The 20,819-nt window shown below is 33.6% G+C and overlaps 1 protein-coding gene across 7 annotated transcripts in view; it reads right to left on the reverse strand.

Moving 5' to 3' along the window:
• PSIP1 (PC4 and SRSF1 interacting protein 1) overlaps positions 1-20,819 on the reverse strand; it is a 41,935-nt gene that overhangs the window by 6,620 nt on the left and 14,496 nt on the right. For 3 of the 7 annotated variants that reach the window (XM_027105890.1, XM_027105891.1, XM_027105892.1), the window contains exons 4-14: positions 18,995-19,133; positions 16,645-16,749; positions 15,799-15,861; positions 11,054-11,150; positions 9,609-9,684; positions 5,537-5,765; positions 4,481-4,599; positions 1,672-1,727; positions 1,002-1,072; positions 682-783; positions 364-577 (exon numbers count right to left, since the gene is read on the reverse strand). In XM_027105890.1, the coding sequence (XP_026961691.1) occupies positions 364-577; positions 682-783; positions 1,002-1,072; positions 1,672-1,727; positions 4,481-4,599; positions 5,537-5,765; positions 9,609-9,684; positions 11,054-11,150; positions 15,799-15,861; positions 16,645-16,749; positions 18,995-19,133 (1,271 nt within the window). Of the gene's footprint in view, positions 1-363; positions 578-681; positions 784-1,001; positions 1,073-1,671; positions 1,728-2,482; positions 3,194-4,480; positions 4,600-5,536; positions 5,766-9,608; positions 9,685-11,053; positions 11,151-15,798; positions 15,862-16,644; positions 16,750-18,994; positions 19,134-20,819 lie in introns of those variants that run through there. The other 4 variants (XM_027105895.1, XM_027105897.1, XM_027105893.1 and 1 more) reach the window with 4 other exon arrangements.

Consider the following 20,819-nt stretch of genomic DNA (forward strand, 5'->3'; position numbering starts at 1 on the left):
GTATCTGGAATTTGCTTCAAAGTAATCTTCAGGGGTGTCACAGAGAAACTTGATGGGGATATAAAAAAGCAATGCTCATGTATTGATAATTGCAGAAGCTGAGTGATGGGGACATGGGAAGTTCATTTCCCTCGACTACCTGTGTAGGTTAGAAATGTTTCCTAATTTAAATGGAAAAAGAATAGCAACCACTACTACTACTAATTTAAACTTGATGAAAAAGAAACCCAGAAGCTAAGGCTGATCATGTTCTGCTAAGGGCTTTATGAGACTTTCTCATCATTCAATATAGATAAGGTATTAATAGGATTAAATATTGAAGCCATTTTTTAAAAGTAGTTCCAGCGAACAGTTACCACATACCTGTTTGTTCCTTTTCTAGCTTTTTGTTTGGCCCTTTCTTCCCTTGATCTTTGGTTTTATTTGCTTCCTCATGCTGTCTTTGTTCGGCAAGAGATTTATTCAGCACTTGTGTGATCACAGAATCTCCTTCGCCAACCAAAAACATGTTCTTAAACTTGTTATACAACATTGTAGACTTTTCCATGATAACCTGACTAACTTTGAATCGCCGTATCTGAGAAAACAAAACATATAATTTTCTTAATTTTTTAAATGTTACTTAATGAAGTGGTGATAATGAGGAAATTTTAAAAATCCACATGACTCAAGATCACTTACTTTTTTCAGTGTTGTAATCATCTCTGTGTGTTTTTGAGCTTGCTGCATTGTGACCTGAAGTGAAGCAAGTTCATCCAAGGCCTCAATACATCTGTTCACATCCTTCATGACAAAATAGTAATTTCGTAACTGTTAATTACCACAACCCATATAATCTATTTCTAGAGATTACTTTTAAAATCTCAAATCACAAGGCAGTACAAAATAACCAGTAATAGTCTGTTATCTCAAATTTACACACTTACAAAATCATGTGAGAAAATAAAATATGAAGCTATAAAAGCAGCACTGTATTTTTAAATGAGGTATTAAACACTTACAAGATTATCAATTTTGAGTGAATTTTTAATTTCAGCATGTATCCTTTGAAGTCGAGAATCCATTGATGTTTCTATAAATTAAAATGTGAAACACAGTAAATAGATTTTCCAAAACCAGTATTTTTGTATAATCTAAGCAAAGTATAATGGAAAGATTTGGTAAATTTATAAAAATGTTCTTTGTAATCTGCCTACATCATTAAGAAGTTATCTGCCATTTTTAGTATTTAGGAAACCAACATTCATCATATAAGCAAAGAATCACCATCTAGCTGCATGTTGCTAAAAAAACCAGTCTGCATCCAATAACTCCTCTTCTGCAATCCTTAAGGCACTGCTTCATCCTTACACATTTAACCAAAACTAAAAAATCCATCTGAAACTAGATTTGTCAGAAATTGTAAAACATCTAGCTTTAGGCCATGTTATAAAAATTTGACTTCATCATATATTGAGCAGTAAAATAATAAACATGACTCCTTAGCAAGTTCACCTGATAACACTTAAAAACAATGCAAGGTATATAGAATCCATTAGGGATGTGAAATGTGTACTTGGAGGATAAGAACATAAAATGACCAGTTTCAAAACCTATACAGTTAAGTGTCTGTAAAACTTCCTTTCTGTGTAGAATACAATTTTATACATCTTAGAAAGTGAAATAACTAACCTCGCTTCTTCTCCACTTTCTTAACTTCTGGCTTCTTTCCTTCATCTTTATTCTGCCTATCAAATGTTAACACAAATATTTCAAAAACATTGGAACTTTGTGACTGGTTACCAAATGCCCACAATCCCTTATGTAAAAGTTAAAATTTTTTTTATTTAAAATAGTCAGTGGCCTAGATCACAAGGAATTGACTATAATTTTTAGAACTCGGTAATGCCACATTAGTATTAATTAGTATAAATATAAGCAAAACTCAAAACGTAAAAATTAACATGCTAAAGTAATCTAACAATTTAATTTTACAGTGGCATTACAAATAAATTTTAATGGCTGCCTCGGTGAAATTTTGTTCCAACAATACTGTGTTAAATGTTAAAAGACCAACTTTAGGGTCAGTGGATAAACAGGCCATAGTGGGAAGAGAATGCCTATGTTTCATGAATTCTACATCACAATTATTTTTTAAAATAGCACGTCAAAATAGACTGATTTAATTGTTCCCACATCTCCCAAGGGTAGATAATTTGAGGGGTTCAAAGTTAGTTTCAAGGTTAAATAGACTGTTTATAATACTACTAGATTAAAATGGCGTGGGATTTTTTTTGTGCCAATATATCAAACTTAAATGACATTCACTAACATTTACATACCATTTCACAAATGAAAAGGTACCATTTTACTGTAAATCACAAAAATAACCATTTAAAAATGAATTCTTAATAATTTCTAGTACCTTGACTTGGAGTTCGGGCCCTATTGTAATAAACCAATTGAAATAGACAAGAACAAAAAAATATCTAAAAATCAGGTATTTTTTTTTAAAAAACTTTATTTTAAAATTTTGGTTACAGTTTCATTTTTGTTTTCTTAACAAGTCTACTGTTTAATCTCTCAGGATTAAAAAACAATGATTAATCTTCTAAAGAACTGAACAACAAAGGAATGTCAAGGGGAAGGGCACAACTGCCCCATTCTCTGGGGGTATAGTAGCTACTCCAGTTTAACACCTAGCTTCAAAACGAAATGAATTTTTATATTTTCTAAATGAAATAATGTACAACCACCATCTTCATCTGAGCTTATTATAACTTTCAAACACAAAGCTTCATTTTAAGCTTGGTAAAAAACTTTTTTAACAGGAATGATGGCCGACCTTAGTATGTAGTGTGTATCTTACAGGAAATGTTTTTTAACAATCATTAACACAGTAATAATGCCATTAATGAAGTCCTCAATTTAGAATCTGGAACATTCTTCCATCAAGGGGGGGGAGGGGGAAATTCAGTCCAATGAGTCTGTCTCAAGATCTTCATCTCTTGTTTGCTCCACTTGTATTCTCTTTTCAGTAACTGGATTAATGCTTTGAGCCCAAAATGAGATATATTTTTTATTACTGTAGATTACATGTTGTTTGGCTGGGAATACAATACAATAAACTTTATTTTGCATAATGCATTTTATACAAGCTGCATCTGAAATGCTTTACAGAGCAAAACTGTCCAAGTACAAAGTTTTGTAATAACAGGAGAAGGAAAGAAAACACAAATATTAGAATTTGAGAAAGTTACATTCGGAGGACATTCAAAAAGAAATTGAAACACATAAAGATTAACTGAGATACTGAAGAAGGGTTGGGCTAGATTTACTAAGCAACAGCTATTTTTATATCTTAATTTGGGGAGCACAATAAAGTTAAAAGCAACAAACAGTCCAACAACTTTTCAGTGAAAGGACAGGAAAGGATAGGTAACAAAAAATAACTCTAGTATTTACATAAATGGTCAAAGTTTAACATTAAAGGGAGTAACATTTCTGAGCTTTAGATCAATTTTTAAATTACTCCCTCAAGTAGCTAAAACTGCTTATATATCCTCCAAAAAAACTAAGAAAGCAGATGGTCAAATGCTATACTTATCAAGAAAGACTTTCGGCTTACAGATTATATATAAAAAAAGTACAAAATTACTTAAGAATAGTTTTAAGAATTTCACTGTTTTTTATTAAGTTTGTCTTAGTGACCTAGAGCATGTTTTTAAAATCACCTCCTCACTAAAACAACAAAAAAAACAGTTTAGTCAGAATAATGCAAGACGCTTCACAAAGAAAGAAAGGCCTTTCAGAGAAAGAACTCAGAAGTGACAGTCTAAAGATAACTAGGAAGACAAATGTAATAAACATGAAGCCTAATCATCATTGGCATTGCTATTTTCTCTCTTATAAAATTATTTTATAGAATAAACTTAAAGGGGAAAGAAATTCCCCATGGTAAGTATATTGTCTCCAGGTATCAAAACTTCTCAGCTTGAACTTGATTTCTATTGCACACATCTAATGCAAACCCTGTCAGCCTTTAAATTTTCTTTTACTGGCTTCTTGGGTTTCCAACTGTGCTTTTGTTATTTTTGCTGGTCTTCTGGGGGAGGGCTGCTGGTGGTATGACAAATATGGGTATTTCTTTCATTCCTTCTCCACCAATTTATTATCTTTCTCTATTTAATATTATACAAGAAAATAGTAGAGGATAAGGACATTTTCTACAAAGCCACTATAACAGTTAAGCCCTATCTGCACTTTCAGTTTAAATTAAAAATAATTCACAGGGTGATTATCTCAGTAAATTTCATCCTCTTTACTCAGGAAAGAATAAAGCCTGAAACATGATTATCATATACTGAGGACATTTTTCTAACACTGGAAAAGTCACTTCTTTAAAAGGCTTCAGAAAGTCTGGAAAACGAGATTCTATTGTTTAAACATTTCATGCTAGCTTAAAAAAAGAAATCGAAATTTAGAAAAAGAAAATACTTACTGCTCAGTTTCCATTTGTTCCTCTTGCTTGCGTTTTCTTTCTGCTGTTTCTTTCTCATGTTGGCCTTTCAGCATATTCCTTCTATGAGCAGTTTGAAAGTTTCTTCCACCTTTTCTCTTCTGTTTTATTTGAGAATTAGGATGCTTTTAGTTAACTATCAAGTCAGTGACTAATGCTTCTATGATTATAATCTTGGGAGAAAAGAAGCAACTAGTTTTCTTAAGGGATGAATAAATTACTAATTTAAATAAAACCCTCATAATTACATGTTGTTGCTATCTAAATTTAACTTTCCCCTTGATGATTTTGGGATTTATAATCTATTTACTGCACTGCTATAGGAATGATATGCTTTGGTTAAGATGAGTTAAAATGAAGTACCTCAGGCTATTTGCCTCTGTACTATGACTTTGACTTCAGTACCTGTTTACTGACAAGTACCTGCTCAACCTACCGAATTTAGTTTTGGGGTCCTGAAGTACTAATAAATTAGATAAACATAAATGAAAGGCCTATACAACCTGGGTCTGTAGATTTCCAAGGCTATACACAAAACTTGTGTTTTTATACAGAAAAGAACATACAGCTTTAATGAAATTCCTAGACAACTGTTGTATTCAAATAAAGTACCACCAATAAAATGTACCCTAAATAGGCCTGAAGTGTTAAGAATTTCATTGAGGTAAATAATAAAAATCTATGTATAAATGTACCTTTTTACATCTGTCTTCACTGGTCACAACCTATCTGGCTTAATTCGCTACTTTCCTACCTTTTCTGTCAATAGGTAGGTGAGGTTACTGGAAGTTTATCATGTGACATTTAATTTCCATGTAATTGTGAAAAGGTAAGATAAACTTAGGATGTACAATAAAGTTTCAAATATGCTTTTTAACACAGGTAATTCAAGTTTATTCAGAAAGGTAAAGAAATTCATTTTAACTTTTAATCACATTTATAGACTTTCATAAAGATACTGAAACTTTCCTAAAGATTAAGAACTACATAGGAAACTAAAATAGAACAAATATTTTATTTGATATGCAAACGTTCTACCTTTTCACCTTCTTGATCATCCCCTTCCTCTTCAGAATCAGAGGTTGATGTAAGCCCTGTTTTAGCTAAATTTTTCCTTTTTGATTCAACTTCTTTTTTCCCCTCTTTTTTATCTGGCTCTTTTCTTGGCTTATCTTCTTCCTTCTGGCCCTCTTCATCCTTTTTAAGCTGCTTTTTAGGTTGTTTTTCCTCTTGCCCCTTTTTCTTACTTTTGTCTTCTTCAGTTACCCTATTTCACAGGCACAACAATGAAAAATAATCTTTTATGTATCATTAGTACTTGTCATTCAGCCACCTCTCTGAGTTAACTGAGTAAGTACTCTGGATAACAATAAGCTACATGCAGTTTGTTTTTTATTTAAAAACAAATTTTAAATATCTTTAAGTAAAATATAATGGAGTGTCATTATCAACCAATCATAAAAGGAAAACATCCTTTTAATATGAGTTAGAAGATAGAAAAATTACAGTGGCATTAGGGTAATAGAAAAGTGATTTTTTTTCCCCTTTGTTTTCCATGTTTTTTGTAATGTGCCTCATTCACTTAAAAGTAATATTGAGTACTATCTCATATGCCATGGTACCGTTCTTGACTTTGGGGAACAGCCGTGTATAAGATGTGTAAGATGCCTAGATTTTATGGAGCTCATATTCTACATATTTATAAAAGTAGCCATGCTGGGAAAAATACAATTGCAGAATCGAACTGCGTAATGGTGAAATACGGTCATTTTAAAATTTAAAGAAATATGCTTTGTAATGTAAAAGGCTCCCAACTGACACATATAATGGTAAAATATATGGCCAATTAACCTTAATATTAAATTGTTCAAGGAATTTCATTGAGACTTACACATATTATATAATTACATCAATGGATTTGAAAGCTGGAAAGGACCCCAGATCATTTAGTCCAACCCATTCCATTTAACGAATGAGAAAATGATGGTGCAAAAGGTCAAATAGCCCAATATCTCAATTCCAAATCCACTGACCTACCAGACAACTGCTTCCTTGAACCCTTAAGATTATTAAATTGGAAAAGAAAAAAAAATCACTTTATTTCTTTAGAAATTTTTTGTTACGTAACTACCATTGGCTATGTTTATTTTTAAATGTTATATAGGTTTCACCCTTTACTTTTAATCAATGGAAGAAAAAGCAGGCAAGTAAAATCACTTAACTTTATTCAATACTTCCACAAGGGGGCAAATATTTTAATAATGATTGTTTTGTGGAGATGGGAATAGAGAATCAAATATAAAAGGCATTCCCATGGCTCTTAATAGATATTGATGAACTGCCTCCCCCAAAATGTTACCCCCTATGCAAAGAGGCAGGTATTAAAAATAAAAATATCCTTTTAACCCAGTAAATCTGCTTCTAGCAATGTATTCTAACCAATACGTTTGCACATGTACAAAATGACACATGACAATGTCTAAAAAAATGTATCCATACAAGAAATAAACTTTTAAGAATTATGATACATACACAGTGGAATACCATGCAGCTGTTTTTCTTTTTTAAAGGTAGATTTAAGTGTATCGTTAAGTTTTTAAGAAATGGGATTATTATTTCAAAGTTTTTACAACAGTGTCAAAGCAGAGAACTCCCGTAAACGTAACTGTCACTGCTTGCTGCAATTAAGTCTTTTCCCAATGGTCCTCCCTCCTTACCATCTTCCATGAAAAACAGACCTCATGGTGATAATTCCCTTTTCAATAGGTCAAGGTACAATAGGAAACATATTAAAATGTTATAAAGAAAATTATAAATACATGTTAATAGCAAAAATTAATGCAAACACAACCCAAAATATCTCAGTGGCTTATAACAAATATTTTTACTTCACATGAGGATTATGAGATGGTTTCAGCTCTTCTGGACTTTATCCACTGTCTTGTCATTTCAGGACCCACAGCAAAGAAGCTGTCACTAGCAGATACACGCTGTTCTCATGGTGGAGAGCTTAAGTTTCAGAAGAGCTTATATAGTTTTGCTCTACACTCCACTGAGTTTTTGCCCAGATACAAAGCTGACAGTATCTATAACAGCCAATGCCCAGCCTACATATAGCACAAGTGAAAAATAAATATTGTAAGCTACTGGTATTTTGGGGTTGTCTACCATCAAAACCTAAAACGTTTGACACTTGCTTTGCATTTGAAACCCTAATATATTATACAATGGGTAAAACTCATCTGTGATAACTGGAGAGAAAACTTATTCAGTGAACTTGTGGCTCTGGGTGAAGAGGTTTCAAAATAGAATATTGGCATTTTGAGTTGATTGTTATCAACATAAATTTGATAGGGTACTTCAAGAAAGAGGTAAGTTTAAAAAATAATAGGACAACAGAGGAAGGAGAAAAAAATCCCATGCATTTCAGTGTTGAAAGTCACTTCCATCCAGTAAAAGATTTTCAAATTCAGACAAAGACTGGAGTCAAAGATCCAATCAAGGTTGTTAAGTTGCCAGCCTTTCCTTAAGAATTCAAATTGGGATACCTTGATCCTTCTGACGAACAAATGGTTCTATGAAAAAGAAACCAGGGAGTAGGTTTTCAGGAAAACCTATAAACTCAAAAGTGCTTTTAGTTAAGTATAAAAAGATAATCATGTCTGGAGAAGTCTTATGAGTGAGACCACAGCACATAAAGCTGACTAGAATTAAACAGACACACACTAACAATAAAGTATTATTACTACCAAAAGGGACGCTAGGCTGCATTAAGAGAAACCAATGGATATTTAAAAAGGAATCTTGGGCCCAACTCTGTAAAGTATGAAAGCAGAATAAGAAAGCTGCTCAGCTAATAAGGAGGGTTAATACTTTCCAGTCCAAGAATCAGCCAAAAGCCATGGAGAGAAATGGACTAGGAAGATACTCTCAGGGAAAATTGGGACGGACCTAATCAAGGAAATATTCCTTATTATCTAAAACGGGGATCTCACAGTATTTTCCCAACAGATTTCCTGGGGAACAATGACTGCTGTGTGCCTCTTAATCTTCTCCTTGGGAATATTTATTATAGTTCCCTATCCCTCCCAGATCAATGTGCATGTATAAAAGGGAGAGGGGAGCAGATAATCTGTGTTTCAGTTCCTAAGTCTCTAGATCAAGGCCTTATGTTGATCATAAAATCCTAGACTTGATGCTTGATGCCCTTATTAGAGAAGACATCTTAGGGAGGAGATAAGTGAGATTTACTTGGTATGTTTAAAAACATAAACTCACCTGCATGTACCTAATTTCTTAATTTCACTATAGTAGTAAAAACCATGTTGTAATTTTTGGCCACTATTTTCGAGAATATTTAAACAGCTAGCTTGGCAGTAAAATAAAACTCTTTAAACATATATTGGCTGAAAAGTACCAACACTTCTATAACTGAAATTTCCAATAAAATATTTTCATTCAAAACACTGTAAAATCCATTCTTAAATGACATACTCACTTAAGCCTTTTCTATAAAATCTTTAAACACGATAGCTACAAAGTTTTGCCCTCTTTGTCTAAATATATATTCCTGCTGGTGGAGTTTCTACCCAGAAAATCCAACACAAACAAGATCCGTAATGGAAAAGAAAGATGGCAAGAAAAAAAAGAACTGATTATTTTGTTAATAACTAGTTATCATTCCAAAATACTTTAAAACTTTAAATTTACAAAAATAATGTTAAGTGTTATTATTTTTTAAATAAAGATTATTCTGGAGGAGCAAGATTTGTGGAAATTGCTTCAAAAATACTTTGTCTAAAAATTCCCTTAAACAAAGGGAACTATTATACATTTTACCCTGCATTATCCAAGTATCTTATATCCTAATATACAAGAAAATGTCTTAGATTAATGAAATGATAATCGTACCAGATTTTTCTTGATTCCCTATCAATTTTAACTTTTTACATAATGAAAACTATTTTTCAACTGTTTTGCCCATAATTCTTAGAAATACAAAATAGTAATAGCAACGAACACCCTGTAAATAAAACTGGTAAAAATGCAAAGAAATTTATACATATTGAAAGTGAAATGTCTCATTTACTGCATAACTAATTATACTCACATGTCACTCTCCGAAGGACAGGGCTGTTTTACCATTTTGGGTCTGCCTCTTGGTTTTGGAATCTTGACTTCTGTAGCTGACATTCACAGGAAAAAAAATTTTGTAACTACCAGCTTTCCCATTAAGATGTAGATCTCACATATAAAAGTTACAAATGATATATACTAAGAATATTAGTTTATTACAGGTAACAATTACTTTAGGTTTTAAAAGTCATATCCCCTCCAGTGGTTCAAATGAGTTAACAGCAGAAAATTTACAAAGGTGAATCAAGAGTATTTTCAATCTGTCCTTAGTATGGCTGAGGGCTTAAAAGAACATCCCTCATTGTTGTTTAATAGGAATGTCACAAAATTCAACTTTATAGTAGATAGCAGCACTTATATTCAAATACATATTACAGTATTATTTGTATATGTATGCTCACATATTTGAAAATTTGTTATCAGAATTCACTGAATTTTCTAACAACACCATTAATGTGATCCATTACACTATTAAATTCCAAGGTAAAAATTAGGTAAATTGTTTTTATTTTCTTTTGGGGTATTACTCATTTAATCCTGTTTCATTAAGAATCCTATGTTATGGGACTTCACTTCCCTGGTGGTCCAGTGGTAAAGAATCCGCCTGCCAATGCAGGGGATGCGGGTTCGATCCCCAGTCAGGGAACTAAGGTCCCACATGCTGCGGGGCAACTACTGCGTGCCTCAACTACTGAGCTAGCACACCTCAACAAGAGAGCCCACGTGCTGCAAACTATAGAGCCCAGGAGCCCTGGAGCCTGCATGCCACAGCTAGAGAGAGAAAACCCGCACACCACAACTAGAGAGAAGCCCGTGTGTCGAACTAAGACCAGACGCAGCCAAGAAAAAGAAAGAAAACAGAATCCTATGTTATGAAGTAGAAAAAAAAATTGGCTCTATCTTGGCTAATATTCTTTGTTTTACTTTGTATTAGAGACAGATCCTTCCAAACTATTTCCTATTTGCCAAATTAGGAAAATAAATAGGCAGTGCTGAAGACATCTGCATATTGTACAGGCCCTAATAAAGAAAGAATGCAATAATTTAATAGCTTTGATTATTCAAATGCTGTTTTTCTCTTGTTTTCATTATGATTCCATTTGGAAAGCTTAATATTTCTAAAGTAAGAGGTAAAATAAACCCATCATTCATGGATTTTAAATCTCACCACAGCCTCATTTGCTGCTATTAAAGGAAAATGTAATGGGGATAAAACAGAAAATGAAAGTCTCAAGCAGTTATTTCAAATTTAAATACTTTATTACAAAGAGCAGAAACCTTAATGTTTATCTCCTTTGAAATTTATATATTACACATAACCAAGTACCTATTCCCCTATTCCAAAGTAGCTGAGGTACAATACTTTAATGGATTAGAATATTAATCACAAGACAGCTATTTAAACATTAATAATCCTACCTGCAGGTCGTCCTCTTTTAGGACTCACTTTTAGATTAACAGATGCTGTTGCTGTAGTCACTACTCCTGCCTCCTCGGTTTCTACTTGTTTTTCTGCCTGAATCACAAAGATTTAAATTAACTTATTTAGCACATAGTAGGCATTCCAAATTTAGTTCAATGGCAAAAACGTGCCACTACAGGATAACAAGTTCAAATACAAGCATAACATATATTGATCTTCATTATTTTTCAACAGTTAACTCATCAGAGTGATATCCTCAAATTTAGCTTATAATTCTAGTAAGTAATTCTAGGAAACAAAAACTCACTTTTTAGATATTCTCAACCTAAAAAAGTCATTTATAAAAATAAAATGAATATTCTTGATGCAAAATGTTAAAGTATAATGTAATTACAGTGTAATATCCCACACACTGCTTATAAATGTACTTTCATTGAGTATCTCAAAATGCTAACACTTTATATTGCGTACTTATGATGTACAACCTAAATTAATGTTAGAAAAGGCAAGAAATTCAGTTGCTGATATTTCCATTCTTTAACTTTGTTAATATGTACATGTTTTATTTTTGAACTGAGACATCTGCTGTTCTTCCCTAGGAGTTATTCTGATTTTCCATAAAGAAGGATTTACTACTGTAAAGAAATCGCAATGACCCTTTGCAAACTATAATGCCCCAGGTAATGAGACAATAGCCCCAAACGAGAATCAGTTTAATCAATTCAAGTATTAGAGTAGAACAAAGGTTAATAACCACCAATTAGAAAGGAAATGCAAACATAACATCATAATCGAAAAGAGAAAACAGGGCTTCCCTGGTGGTGCAGTGGTTGAGAATCTGCCTGCTAATGCAGGGGACACGGGTTCGAGCCCTGGTCTGGGAGGATCCCACATGCCGCGGAGCAACTAGGCCCGTGAGCCATAACTACTGAGCCTGTGCGTCTGCGTCTGGAGCCTGTGCTCCACAACAAGAGAGGCCGCGATAGTGAGAGGCCTGCGCACCATGATGAAGAGTGGCCCCCGCTTGCCACAACTAGAAAAAGCCCTCGCACAGAAACAAAGACCCAACACAGCAAAAATAATTAATTAATAAACTCCTACCCCCAACATCTAAAAAAAATAGAAGAGAAAATAAATAGCAAAGAGAAGAATGGGAGGACTACTATGAGCTGCTCCCCCACCCCCAATTATTTAGAATTCAGCCTGAACTACCTCAATAAAAATAAAGGCAATAAAGCATCATGCCAAAACTTGCATAATCCAACCTTACTGATAAAAATTTTTTTAATCTTTTAATCAACCTGATTTGCAAACACTTAAGAGGTAATGCCCAATTTTGGTAAGAATGTGGAGAATTACTCATATATTGATTAATGGTGATCAAATCAATAAACTGGTAATACATTTCTGGTCATTATATCAGCAATACAGAATATGCAAATCTGACTCAGCAATCCCACTTCTGAGAATTTATCCATTTCTTTCTTAGTTTTTAAACATTATTTTTGCCTTTGTAATTGCAATATAATAATGTATATTCAAAGCACTATTAAAAGTCAAGAAACTCATCTAAGGTAACCCTTGAATTGTTCTCAAGGAACATTACAAAAATTGCTTCAAAAACATTAGCTCAAGTTGTATTTCCAATTTTAGGAACTTACAGACCACCTACCACCCCCCACCCCAATCCTGATTTGATGATAGCTCTGGAGTAGGGAGCCGGGCATCTGTTTTTATACCAAAGGTTGAGAACCCAAGACTGTATGAGAGCTCTTCTATTGAGTTAGGAGGGTGAGCAGTTAAGAGGGCAAAAGTTCTCCAAAATTCAGATCAAACTGATGAACTCTTCAGTGCAAAAAAATCCCCTCTTCAATTACACTTTCAACTTTTGGAAATAAATCATGACATCGCATAAGAATTACAGGTATGAATCTTTTTGAGATACCAATAAGAGGTAACAAGGTCATCAATAACTAATGCCATAAATAAACACTATACGAAGCAAAAATACAGCCCTTCCATAGACATATATTCTTGACTACTACAGCAAAATCATGCAAGTCAAAACCATTCCTCGTGAAAATATTAACTCAAAGAAATATTTTATCTAGAGAAAGGACTATTAAGTTATTTCATATATATTTAAATATCTCAAATGCAAATATTGACTCTAGATTAATTTCTTCCATATTTTACTTTATCTCACTGAGACCTCTAAGACTTTGACAAATTTTCTCCCCATCTGTTACCTCACTTTCTAGCTCTACTCCCTTCGTGACTTTACATAAAGGCCCCCCCCATCCCTCAAAAACCTCATGGAACTACTATTCATCTGCATTCTCGTTTTGCTGCACCTGTCCCGCAAATCTCCAACAGAGAGTTACTATAAAACTACCTTCCCTGCTCTATTATTCCCTGCTGCTAAGCCCTGCTGAAAAAACATTATACAAACATGCATTCATTTTATGCAACTTCATTTGTGATCTCAAAGCCATCCATTAATCCTTTACCCTGTCTTTTGTCATGCCCTTTCCTTCTCTCTCTAGCATAAACTTTCAATCCTTTCTTTCTGCCTTACACCACACATGCAGTCTCGCTTTGAATTTGGTGAGGGAGAAGGGAGAGACTGAGGCCAGCAGGAAGGGATTCCCTTAATTTCCAAGTCTCCCTAGAAGTTTGTAATAGTCTTGCCCATCCTTCCCTTCAATGTGAAAAAAGGTGAAATGTCCATCTCTTTCCCATCAAGTCAATTCCCTCAAATGTGTCCTCCCTTTTCTCTCACCCAGCATTATTCTTAACTTACAGTAATTTTATACTCTTTCCACATCTTTGATCTTTCCTGGTCTCGCAAAGAAAAAGTGTTAAAGCCTCTATTATATTTTTCCACTTTTAACACCCTCCCTTAACCATGCAAATCCTTGTTGCTGCATTCTCTCTCCTCCCCTTCAAAGATTTCAAAAGCACAGTGTCATTTCAACATTAAACATTTTATTGTTTAACCTACTTCATCTGTTCTTACCATTTGACCTTAAGGTATCCTGGGGGATCCTAATTGTCAATTATTATTGGACCCCTTCTGCATCAGGATACTACTAACCACTCCCTCATTCTGAAAATTCTCTCCTCCCTTGTTCAGCTTGATATCCTCTCTTAGATTTTTCTCCTGACAGTTCATTCTCAGCCATAATTTTACAAGGCAGCCTTTCATCGCCATTATAATCTCTCAGGATTCTGGTTTTCTGCGTTCTTCTCAGTAAACTTTCTCCCTTGACTACCTATCTAAATCCTATCTTTATGTCAGAGACTGCAACTGTAACTTCTACCTTTCCCCCCTTTGATGTCAGAGAAATATGTATCTTCAGTCTAATTCTCAAAGGTGTTTCACATCCTCCTCCTCATGCCTCTGCTCCCAAAACATCTCCTGCATTCTCAGTGTATAATCTAGTCATCCAAGCCGACACCCTGAGTCATCCTAGATACCTCCCCCTCACTTCACACCCACTTCCAATCAACTATTAACTTTACCTCCTTAGGTGCTCTTAAAATTCTCTCATCTACACCACTAAAATGTCATGCTAACTCTTTACAAAGGCCTTTCATAATTTAGTTACCAAGTCCCAATCATAGCTCCCCATTTTAATTCTCTTGTTTTATGTATTTATTGTCTGTCTCAACGAAAATATAAGTTCAGTAAGTACAGAGACCTTATCTTCCTTATTTGCTGCTGATTTTCTGTCTGGGCCAGTGAAGTGAGGACCAAAATTCTGCATGAATTTATCAGTGAACTGGTCTCACTGCTCCAGTCCAATCCCCATCATTCACACTGCTTTAAAAAGAGAAGTACCTGAAATTTAAAATGATTCAATGGCTTCCCACCCCTTCTCTAAGTTCAAGTTCTTCAGGGTAACACATTGGGTTTTTTTGTACTTGTTTCCCTCAAACTTTATGGTCTGATAATACTGAAATGCAATACTGGAAATGCTTGAAGCAAAATTCTCCCTATGCCCCTGTAATTGCCTCACATGCTCCTCTCCTCCTCCTTCATCTGCCTAAAATTCTGCCTATCTTTTAAAATCTTGTTAAAGTTATCATAGCCCCTTCACACACACCCCACAGGGAATAGAAAGCCACTGAACTCAGAATACTACAAAAAAAATTTTTTTAAAGACTGAACTCTTGTTTTCTTTGTAGCTTTGTCATATAATAACAGTCTGAGACATAAACAGGTCAGAAAAAGGTGTGATGAACAAAACTTCACATAGGGAAGAAGAAACACTAATTAAAAGCATAAGAGGTACTTTGTCCTAAACTGTCACATACTCTCATTTCATGCAACAATGCTGTAAAGTAATAACAACATAATAATGGACACTTACAAAGCACTATGTACCAGGATTTATTATAAATATTCTACATGTATTAACTCATTAATTCTCTCAACAGTCTTATGAGTATATATATTATCCATTTTATAGAGAAAACTTGAGACAGCATCATTAAAAGGAATGAAAATTGGTGCATTTTATTTTGTATACCATTCAACTTAAGGGTGCTGTATCACTAAGAAAAGAAACATAGCTTTGATAAGTGAACAACATAACCTATCCTTTAAAAAAATTAAAGGACTTAGAGTGAAGGGCTAAGTCTAAATTAAATTGGTACCGTTTCATTATCTACACTCCCTCAATCCAACTAAAATAAAAATTCTTTTAAGATCTCTGTGGTTAAGCAGTAGAATTACCTTTCTCTTTCTCCCTCTTCTGGCAGCTTTTGGAGTGGTTATGTCAACTGCTTTAGTCACATCCTTAAAAAAAAACAAAACACAACAGATGAAATTGATAATTATGCCACGACTGAAAGAAAATTTCTTAAATTAAAAATCACAAGCACGTTTCACTAAAAGTACTATGGAAACTTGTTTTGCTTCTCTGACCTTTGAAATTATAAACATTAAAAGTCTTAACATTAATTCATTATAAAGTGGAAGTAATCACCAGTATATTCACCTAAAAAAAAAAAAGCTTTCCTCTGTCAGATCAAATATAAAAGTCACACTTGCTCGTACACTGGGAGGTTTGTCTATTTAAATTTACAAAACACTCTTTCTACAGTAGAATCCTCAGTTTTAGGATTGTGAATGTTAAGAGGGTCGGGACTCTGGAGATCAAGTAACAACTTCATGAAGCCTAGAAAGGCTAAATGAGTATCCCCACTCAGATAATCAAATACAGAATTGGAAATAAATCTAGGTTTTAAAAACTTCGGTTCAATATCCTTTCCCGTACATCCATCCAACAATACCTCACTTTAAAAATATTCCTAACAAACAGTAAGCGACTCTCCCAGTTGTACCTCATATTTTGCACAGCAACGTAACTTCAAATAAAAATACCCATGCATCTTAAAGATGCAAAAATTATTTTACAATACTATATTTAATATTTACACAAGGAAATAAGCCTTTAATATTTTCCCATTCATTACTCAACTACTTTAAAGATTGCTTTCTACTGTGCCACAATCAACTCATTTTACAATTCTTCCTTACAACAAAATGGGTTTAGAATGCAAGAGAAATTAAACACACCTCGTTGCTGGCTTTTTCTTCATGGTCAGTATCTTCCTTTGAAACACTAGTTTCTTTTTCTTCAACTTCAACATCAGATGACGCATTTGATTGTTTAGTTGATGCCTATAAACAATCAAGTCTGTTAGTTTCACAAAATAATATTTTACGCCAACTTTAAAATTTTGTACCCATGAAAAATCAAAGCCTGTTTGTAAGAAAGCTAGAAAAGTACCCTCATTTCTGTTGCACAGGATACTTTTAATATACACAATTTTGAAAAGTTTTAAATGCTACTATTTTATTTAGGAAAGTCTTACATGGAACTATATTCCTGCAATTGATGCATACAATCTCAGCAGATAAAATGGTGAGGCAGAAATTAAAAGTACAATTACAAAGAATACCATTCTGATGTTCTAACCAGCAAATGCCCAACAAGATACAATGTAAGGTGATTTAGAGGAGCACAGACCTACACTGTACTCAACTATTGAAATATTCTGGATAAAGAAGCTAACCTATGTACTCTAAGACGAACAGCCTTAACAAAGGATATATATATCACAACTTTAAGGACTCTTATTGATCTATATCTCAAACTTAGTTTATTTAAAATGCAGATTCCTGAGACCCAAACTTAAATGAATTCTGATTTAACAGACGCTGAGTGGGAGAGTCCAGTAATCATTAAATTTTAAAAATACCCCCATATGAGATACTTAAGCATGTAACCTAGGGTCCCTAGATTTTCATAAAACTAACCAAAATGATGAATACCAGAGGCAACACAGTATACATTGGGAGGTGAGGGTAAAGCTCCCAATCTACAAGATGAAGGGACTGCAATCCAAACTGTGCACCTTTCTAGCTGTTTCCTTTGGCAAGTCTTTAAACTGTAAACCCATTTCCTTTTCTGTAAAAAAAGGCAATGCTGATAACCCACAAATTATAAAGGTATATAAAAAATGTAAAAATGTGCCCAAAATTACTTATAGCATGATAGAAATATTTATAAATTATGATGGCCAATTTTTTTTTGTTGTTTCTTTTGTATAGGCTTGGGCATCAATGCTTGCACCAAACCACAGGAATGTGCCACTGGGGATGTCTGGGCTGGGAACACAGAGTACATCACAGCACCATAATCATTCATACTTTTGTTAAGAACAGAAAATTGTTGGGTTTTATGCACACAACCAACGAAAAATTTCACTGTGAAATGGAAAATTCCAAGTATGTACTGTGAAAACTACCTGGAGATTAAGTAGGTAGATAGGAACAAAGGATAAAGTGACTATGCTAGGCAATCTGGAGGATGAAAACGACCTTGAAAGCACAATCATAGGATGTACGATCCAAGTTAAGTTACAAAATGTTATTTTCAGGAAACAATCAACTCAGTCTCCTTGGACTCCCAAGGCAATAAGGATGGGAAACCATTCATCCATTCTTACATTTGTGCAACATTTAGTGGGTAACTATTCCTTCCACACGTGTAAGAATGACAGCACACAGGACACATACAACTTCCTTGTTTATGGAACTAATAAGCCTGTGGCAGTCAACACAGTACAGAAGCAATTATGATGTGATATGATGAATACTGTAACAAATAACTTTTGGGTGGATAATGAAGGCACTTAGGATCATCTAATGCAGCCCTGGAACATCAATGAAAGATTTCAATGTTCCAGACAGAACAGCATCTGAAGAGTTCTCAAACACGAGAAAAAAGCATGGTACATGCAAAGAACTAAAAATTATATAGATTTAAAGGTAGAAAGTTGCAAAATTTTCAGTGTGTTATTTCCTTCTTTAGGTTTACTCATGCTCATCCTAGTTTTTACTAATTCAAGTCTGGAGAGACACACACACACACACACACACACACACACACACAGAACAGAATAAAAAAAGTTTAAAGGTTGCTCTTCTAGAAACCAAAAATAAGTATAATTTGCATAGTGCTATAAGTATTTTTGTCACATATTTAACCCACATGAAGTTCATATTCTAATAAATTTTATGGATTTAGAAATTAAAATGAGAAAAAAACACACCCTTCAAGTTATTAAACCTGAATTTAAGGAAACAGTACATGTGACTTTAAATTCAATACATTAAATAAACCCTCAATCAGGATTTAAATAACTGAGTGTTTCCCAGTTTTCTGAGATCTATTTGACCACGAAGGCAAGAATTTCATCAGTTATCTAGATACAAAAGTCCAAGGTTCAACCTCACAAATAAGAACAATTTAATCTGAAATTTATAAGCCTCTTCAATCATTTTCCTGTAGCTAGAATGGTGATTATTCTCCAAAACTGAGTAAATAATACTAAACTAAATTTTACGTAATATGACGCACCTGTTGACTTGAAAATTTCACTTTCGGATTGTTATCTATCTCCCATAAACCTTCATTAAAGCCTTTTCGTTTATTTGGTTTGCCGTACTTTTCCTTATTTTCTGAGTAAGGAAATATGTCCTTTGGGCCTAAAAAAGCACTAAAACAGGAGGGGGGGGGAAATGTGAGTGTAAAGCAATCTCAAATATAAGTGATTAAATAGCACTACCCTATGAACGCAATTATCAAAAATTCTTAATCTAAAACGCATTAAAAATCATACATAAATTAAAGGTAGTCACAAATAATATTTAATTCCAAATGCTTTTATTAAATTCAGTCACAAACTCCTAGATCCATAATCCTAATTGAAAAAAAAAAAACACACAAATTGCACGACAATGTCAATGTACTGAATGCCACTAAACTGCACACTTAAAAATGGTAAAATGGTAAATTTTGCTATAATTTTACAGATTTTACTATAAAAATGCATAAAAATGAAAAAAGAGTGTCACAAGACTGCATTAATCTATACATTTAAATGCATTCTAAATATAGTTTTACTACAAAGTAGTTTGGAATATACAACTCAAAACATTGTCAATAAGGTATATTATATGTATGTTTTAATATTTGTATATACATACATGTAGATTTTTAGAAAATAAGTATGTTAAGACTTTTACTTTATTCAATGAGGGAATCAGATGTTGTAACTGCTTTGTTCATTCATGTATATATATATATACACACACACATATATATTAGAGTCAATTCTTGTATTCATGGTAATTATATTCTATAATGATGAACACCATGAACACTGAATTACGGAATACTGTACCACTGCTCCAGGGTAAATACAGGGTAGGTTCCTCTGGTCACAACATTTTTTCAACCAATCAGTACATAACATTGTTTTATGTGTTTCTGTTTAAAGACACCTTATTTAATATACACTGGTAATTCATTAACACTGAACTTAGAGCCAACAGCTTACATAACACATATTTTCTCCATAAGGCAAAGCACAGGCTTCTTGCACTTAGGAACACCAAATGGCACTTCAAGTACTACATTTGGGTGCTATTATAAACAGCAAAATGACCAAGAAAAAGCACAAAAATACGAAAGCCGTGGCACTACACAGACTGCAAAAAGGACACTTGTTTACAATATGAGAGCTGAAACAAGGTAAAGCATGGCCTTGGTTCAGCCTCAGCTAGGAATGTGTGCGTCAAGTTACTCAAATTTTTTGCCATTTCACACACAGACATGACCATGAAGGCACCACAGGTATTGATTTGGGATTATAAATACATTTTAGTGAGCAGGCAAATTAATAAATATGGAACCCGTGAATGATGACAACTATTTTTGTGTGTGTATATATACATATATATTTAGATATAATCCCCAAAACAGCCCCATTATATATCTCCCTATGTCAGTCAGTTCTGTAGAAGTCTGTCAATCCTATAAAGGTAGGTGCAGAGAATGTACCAGTTTTTTGCTATAATGGCTGATATATATGTATTCTCCAAAGCAAGAGGAAAATCAAATTACTACTCATTTCCTCTAAAATATGCTACAATTTAAGATTATTAATTACTAATTATCTATCACAAATTCCATATCTGCTGAAATTCTTTAAGAATTAGGGACCTAATGACTATAGCTCACATTCCAGTTTAGAATATTTTAAAAGGCTTTAAGATAAAATTTCAATAAAAAAGAGACTTAGGGCTCTACTTAAATATAATCAAATGCATATAAGTCAGCTTTATTATTTAAATTCTGCAATTTATAAATACTCAAAGTATCCATGTATTTTAACTGCACA

This window comes from Aethalodelphis obliquidens, unplaced genomic scaffold (assembly GCF_003676395.1).
Source record: "Aethalodelphis obliquidens isolate GAN/ISIS:26980383/991018 unplaced genomic scaffold, ASM367639v1 scaffold7, whole genome shotgun sequence".
Lineage (NCBI taxonomy): Eukaryota > Metazoa > Chordata > Mammalia > Artiodactyla > Delphinidae > Aethalodelphis > Aethalodelphis obliquidens.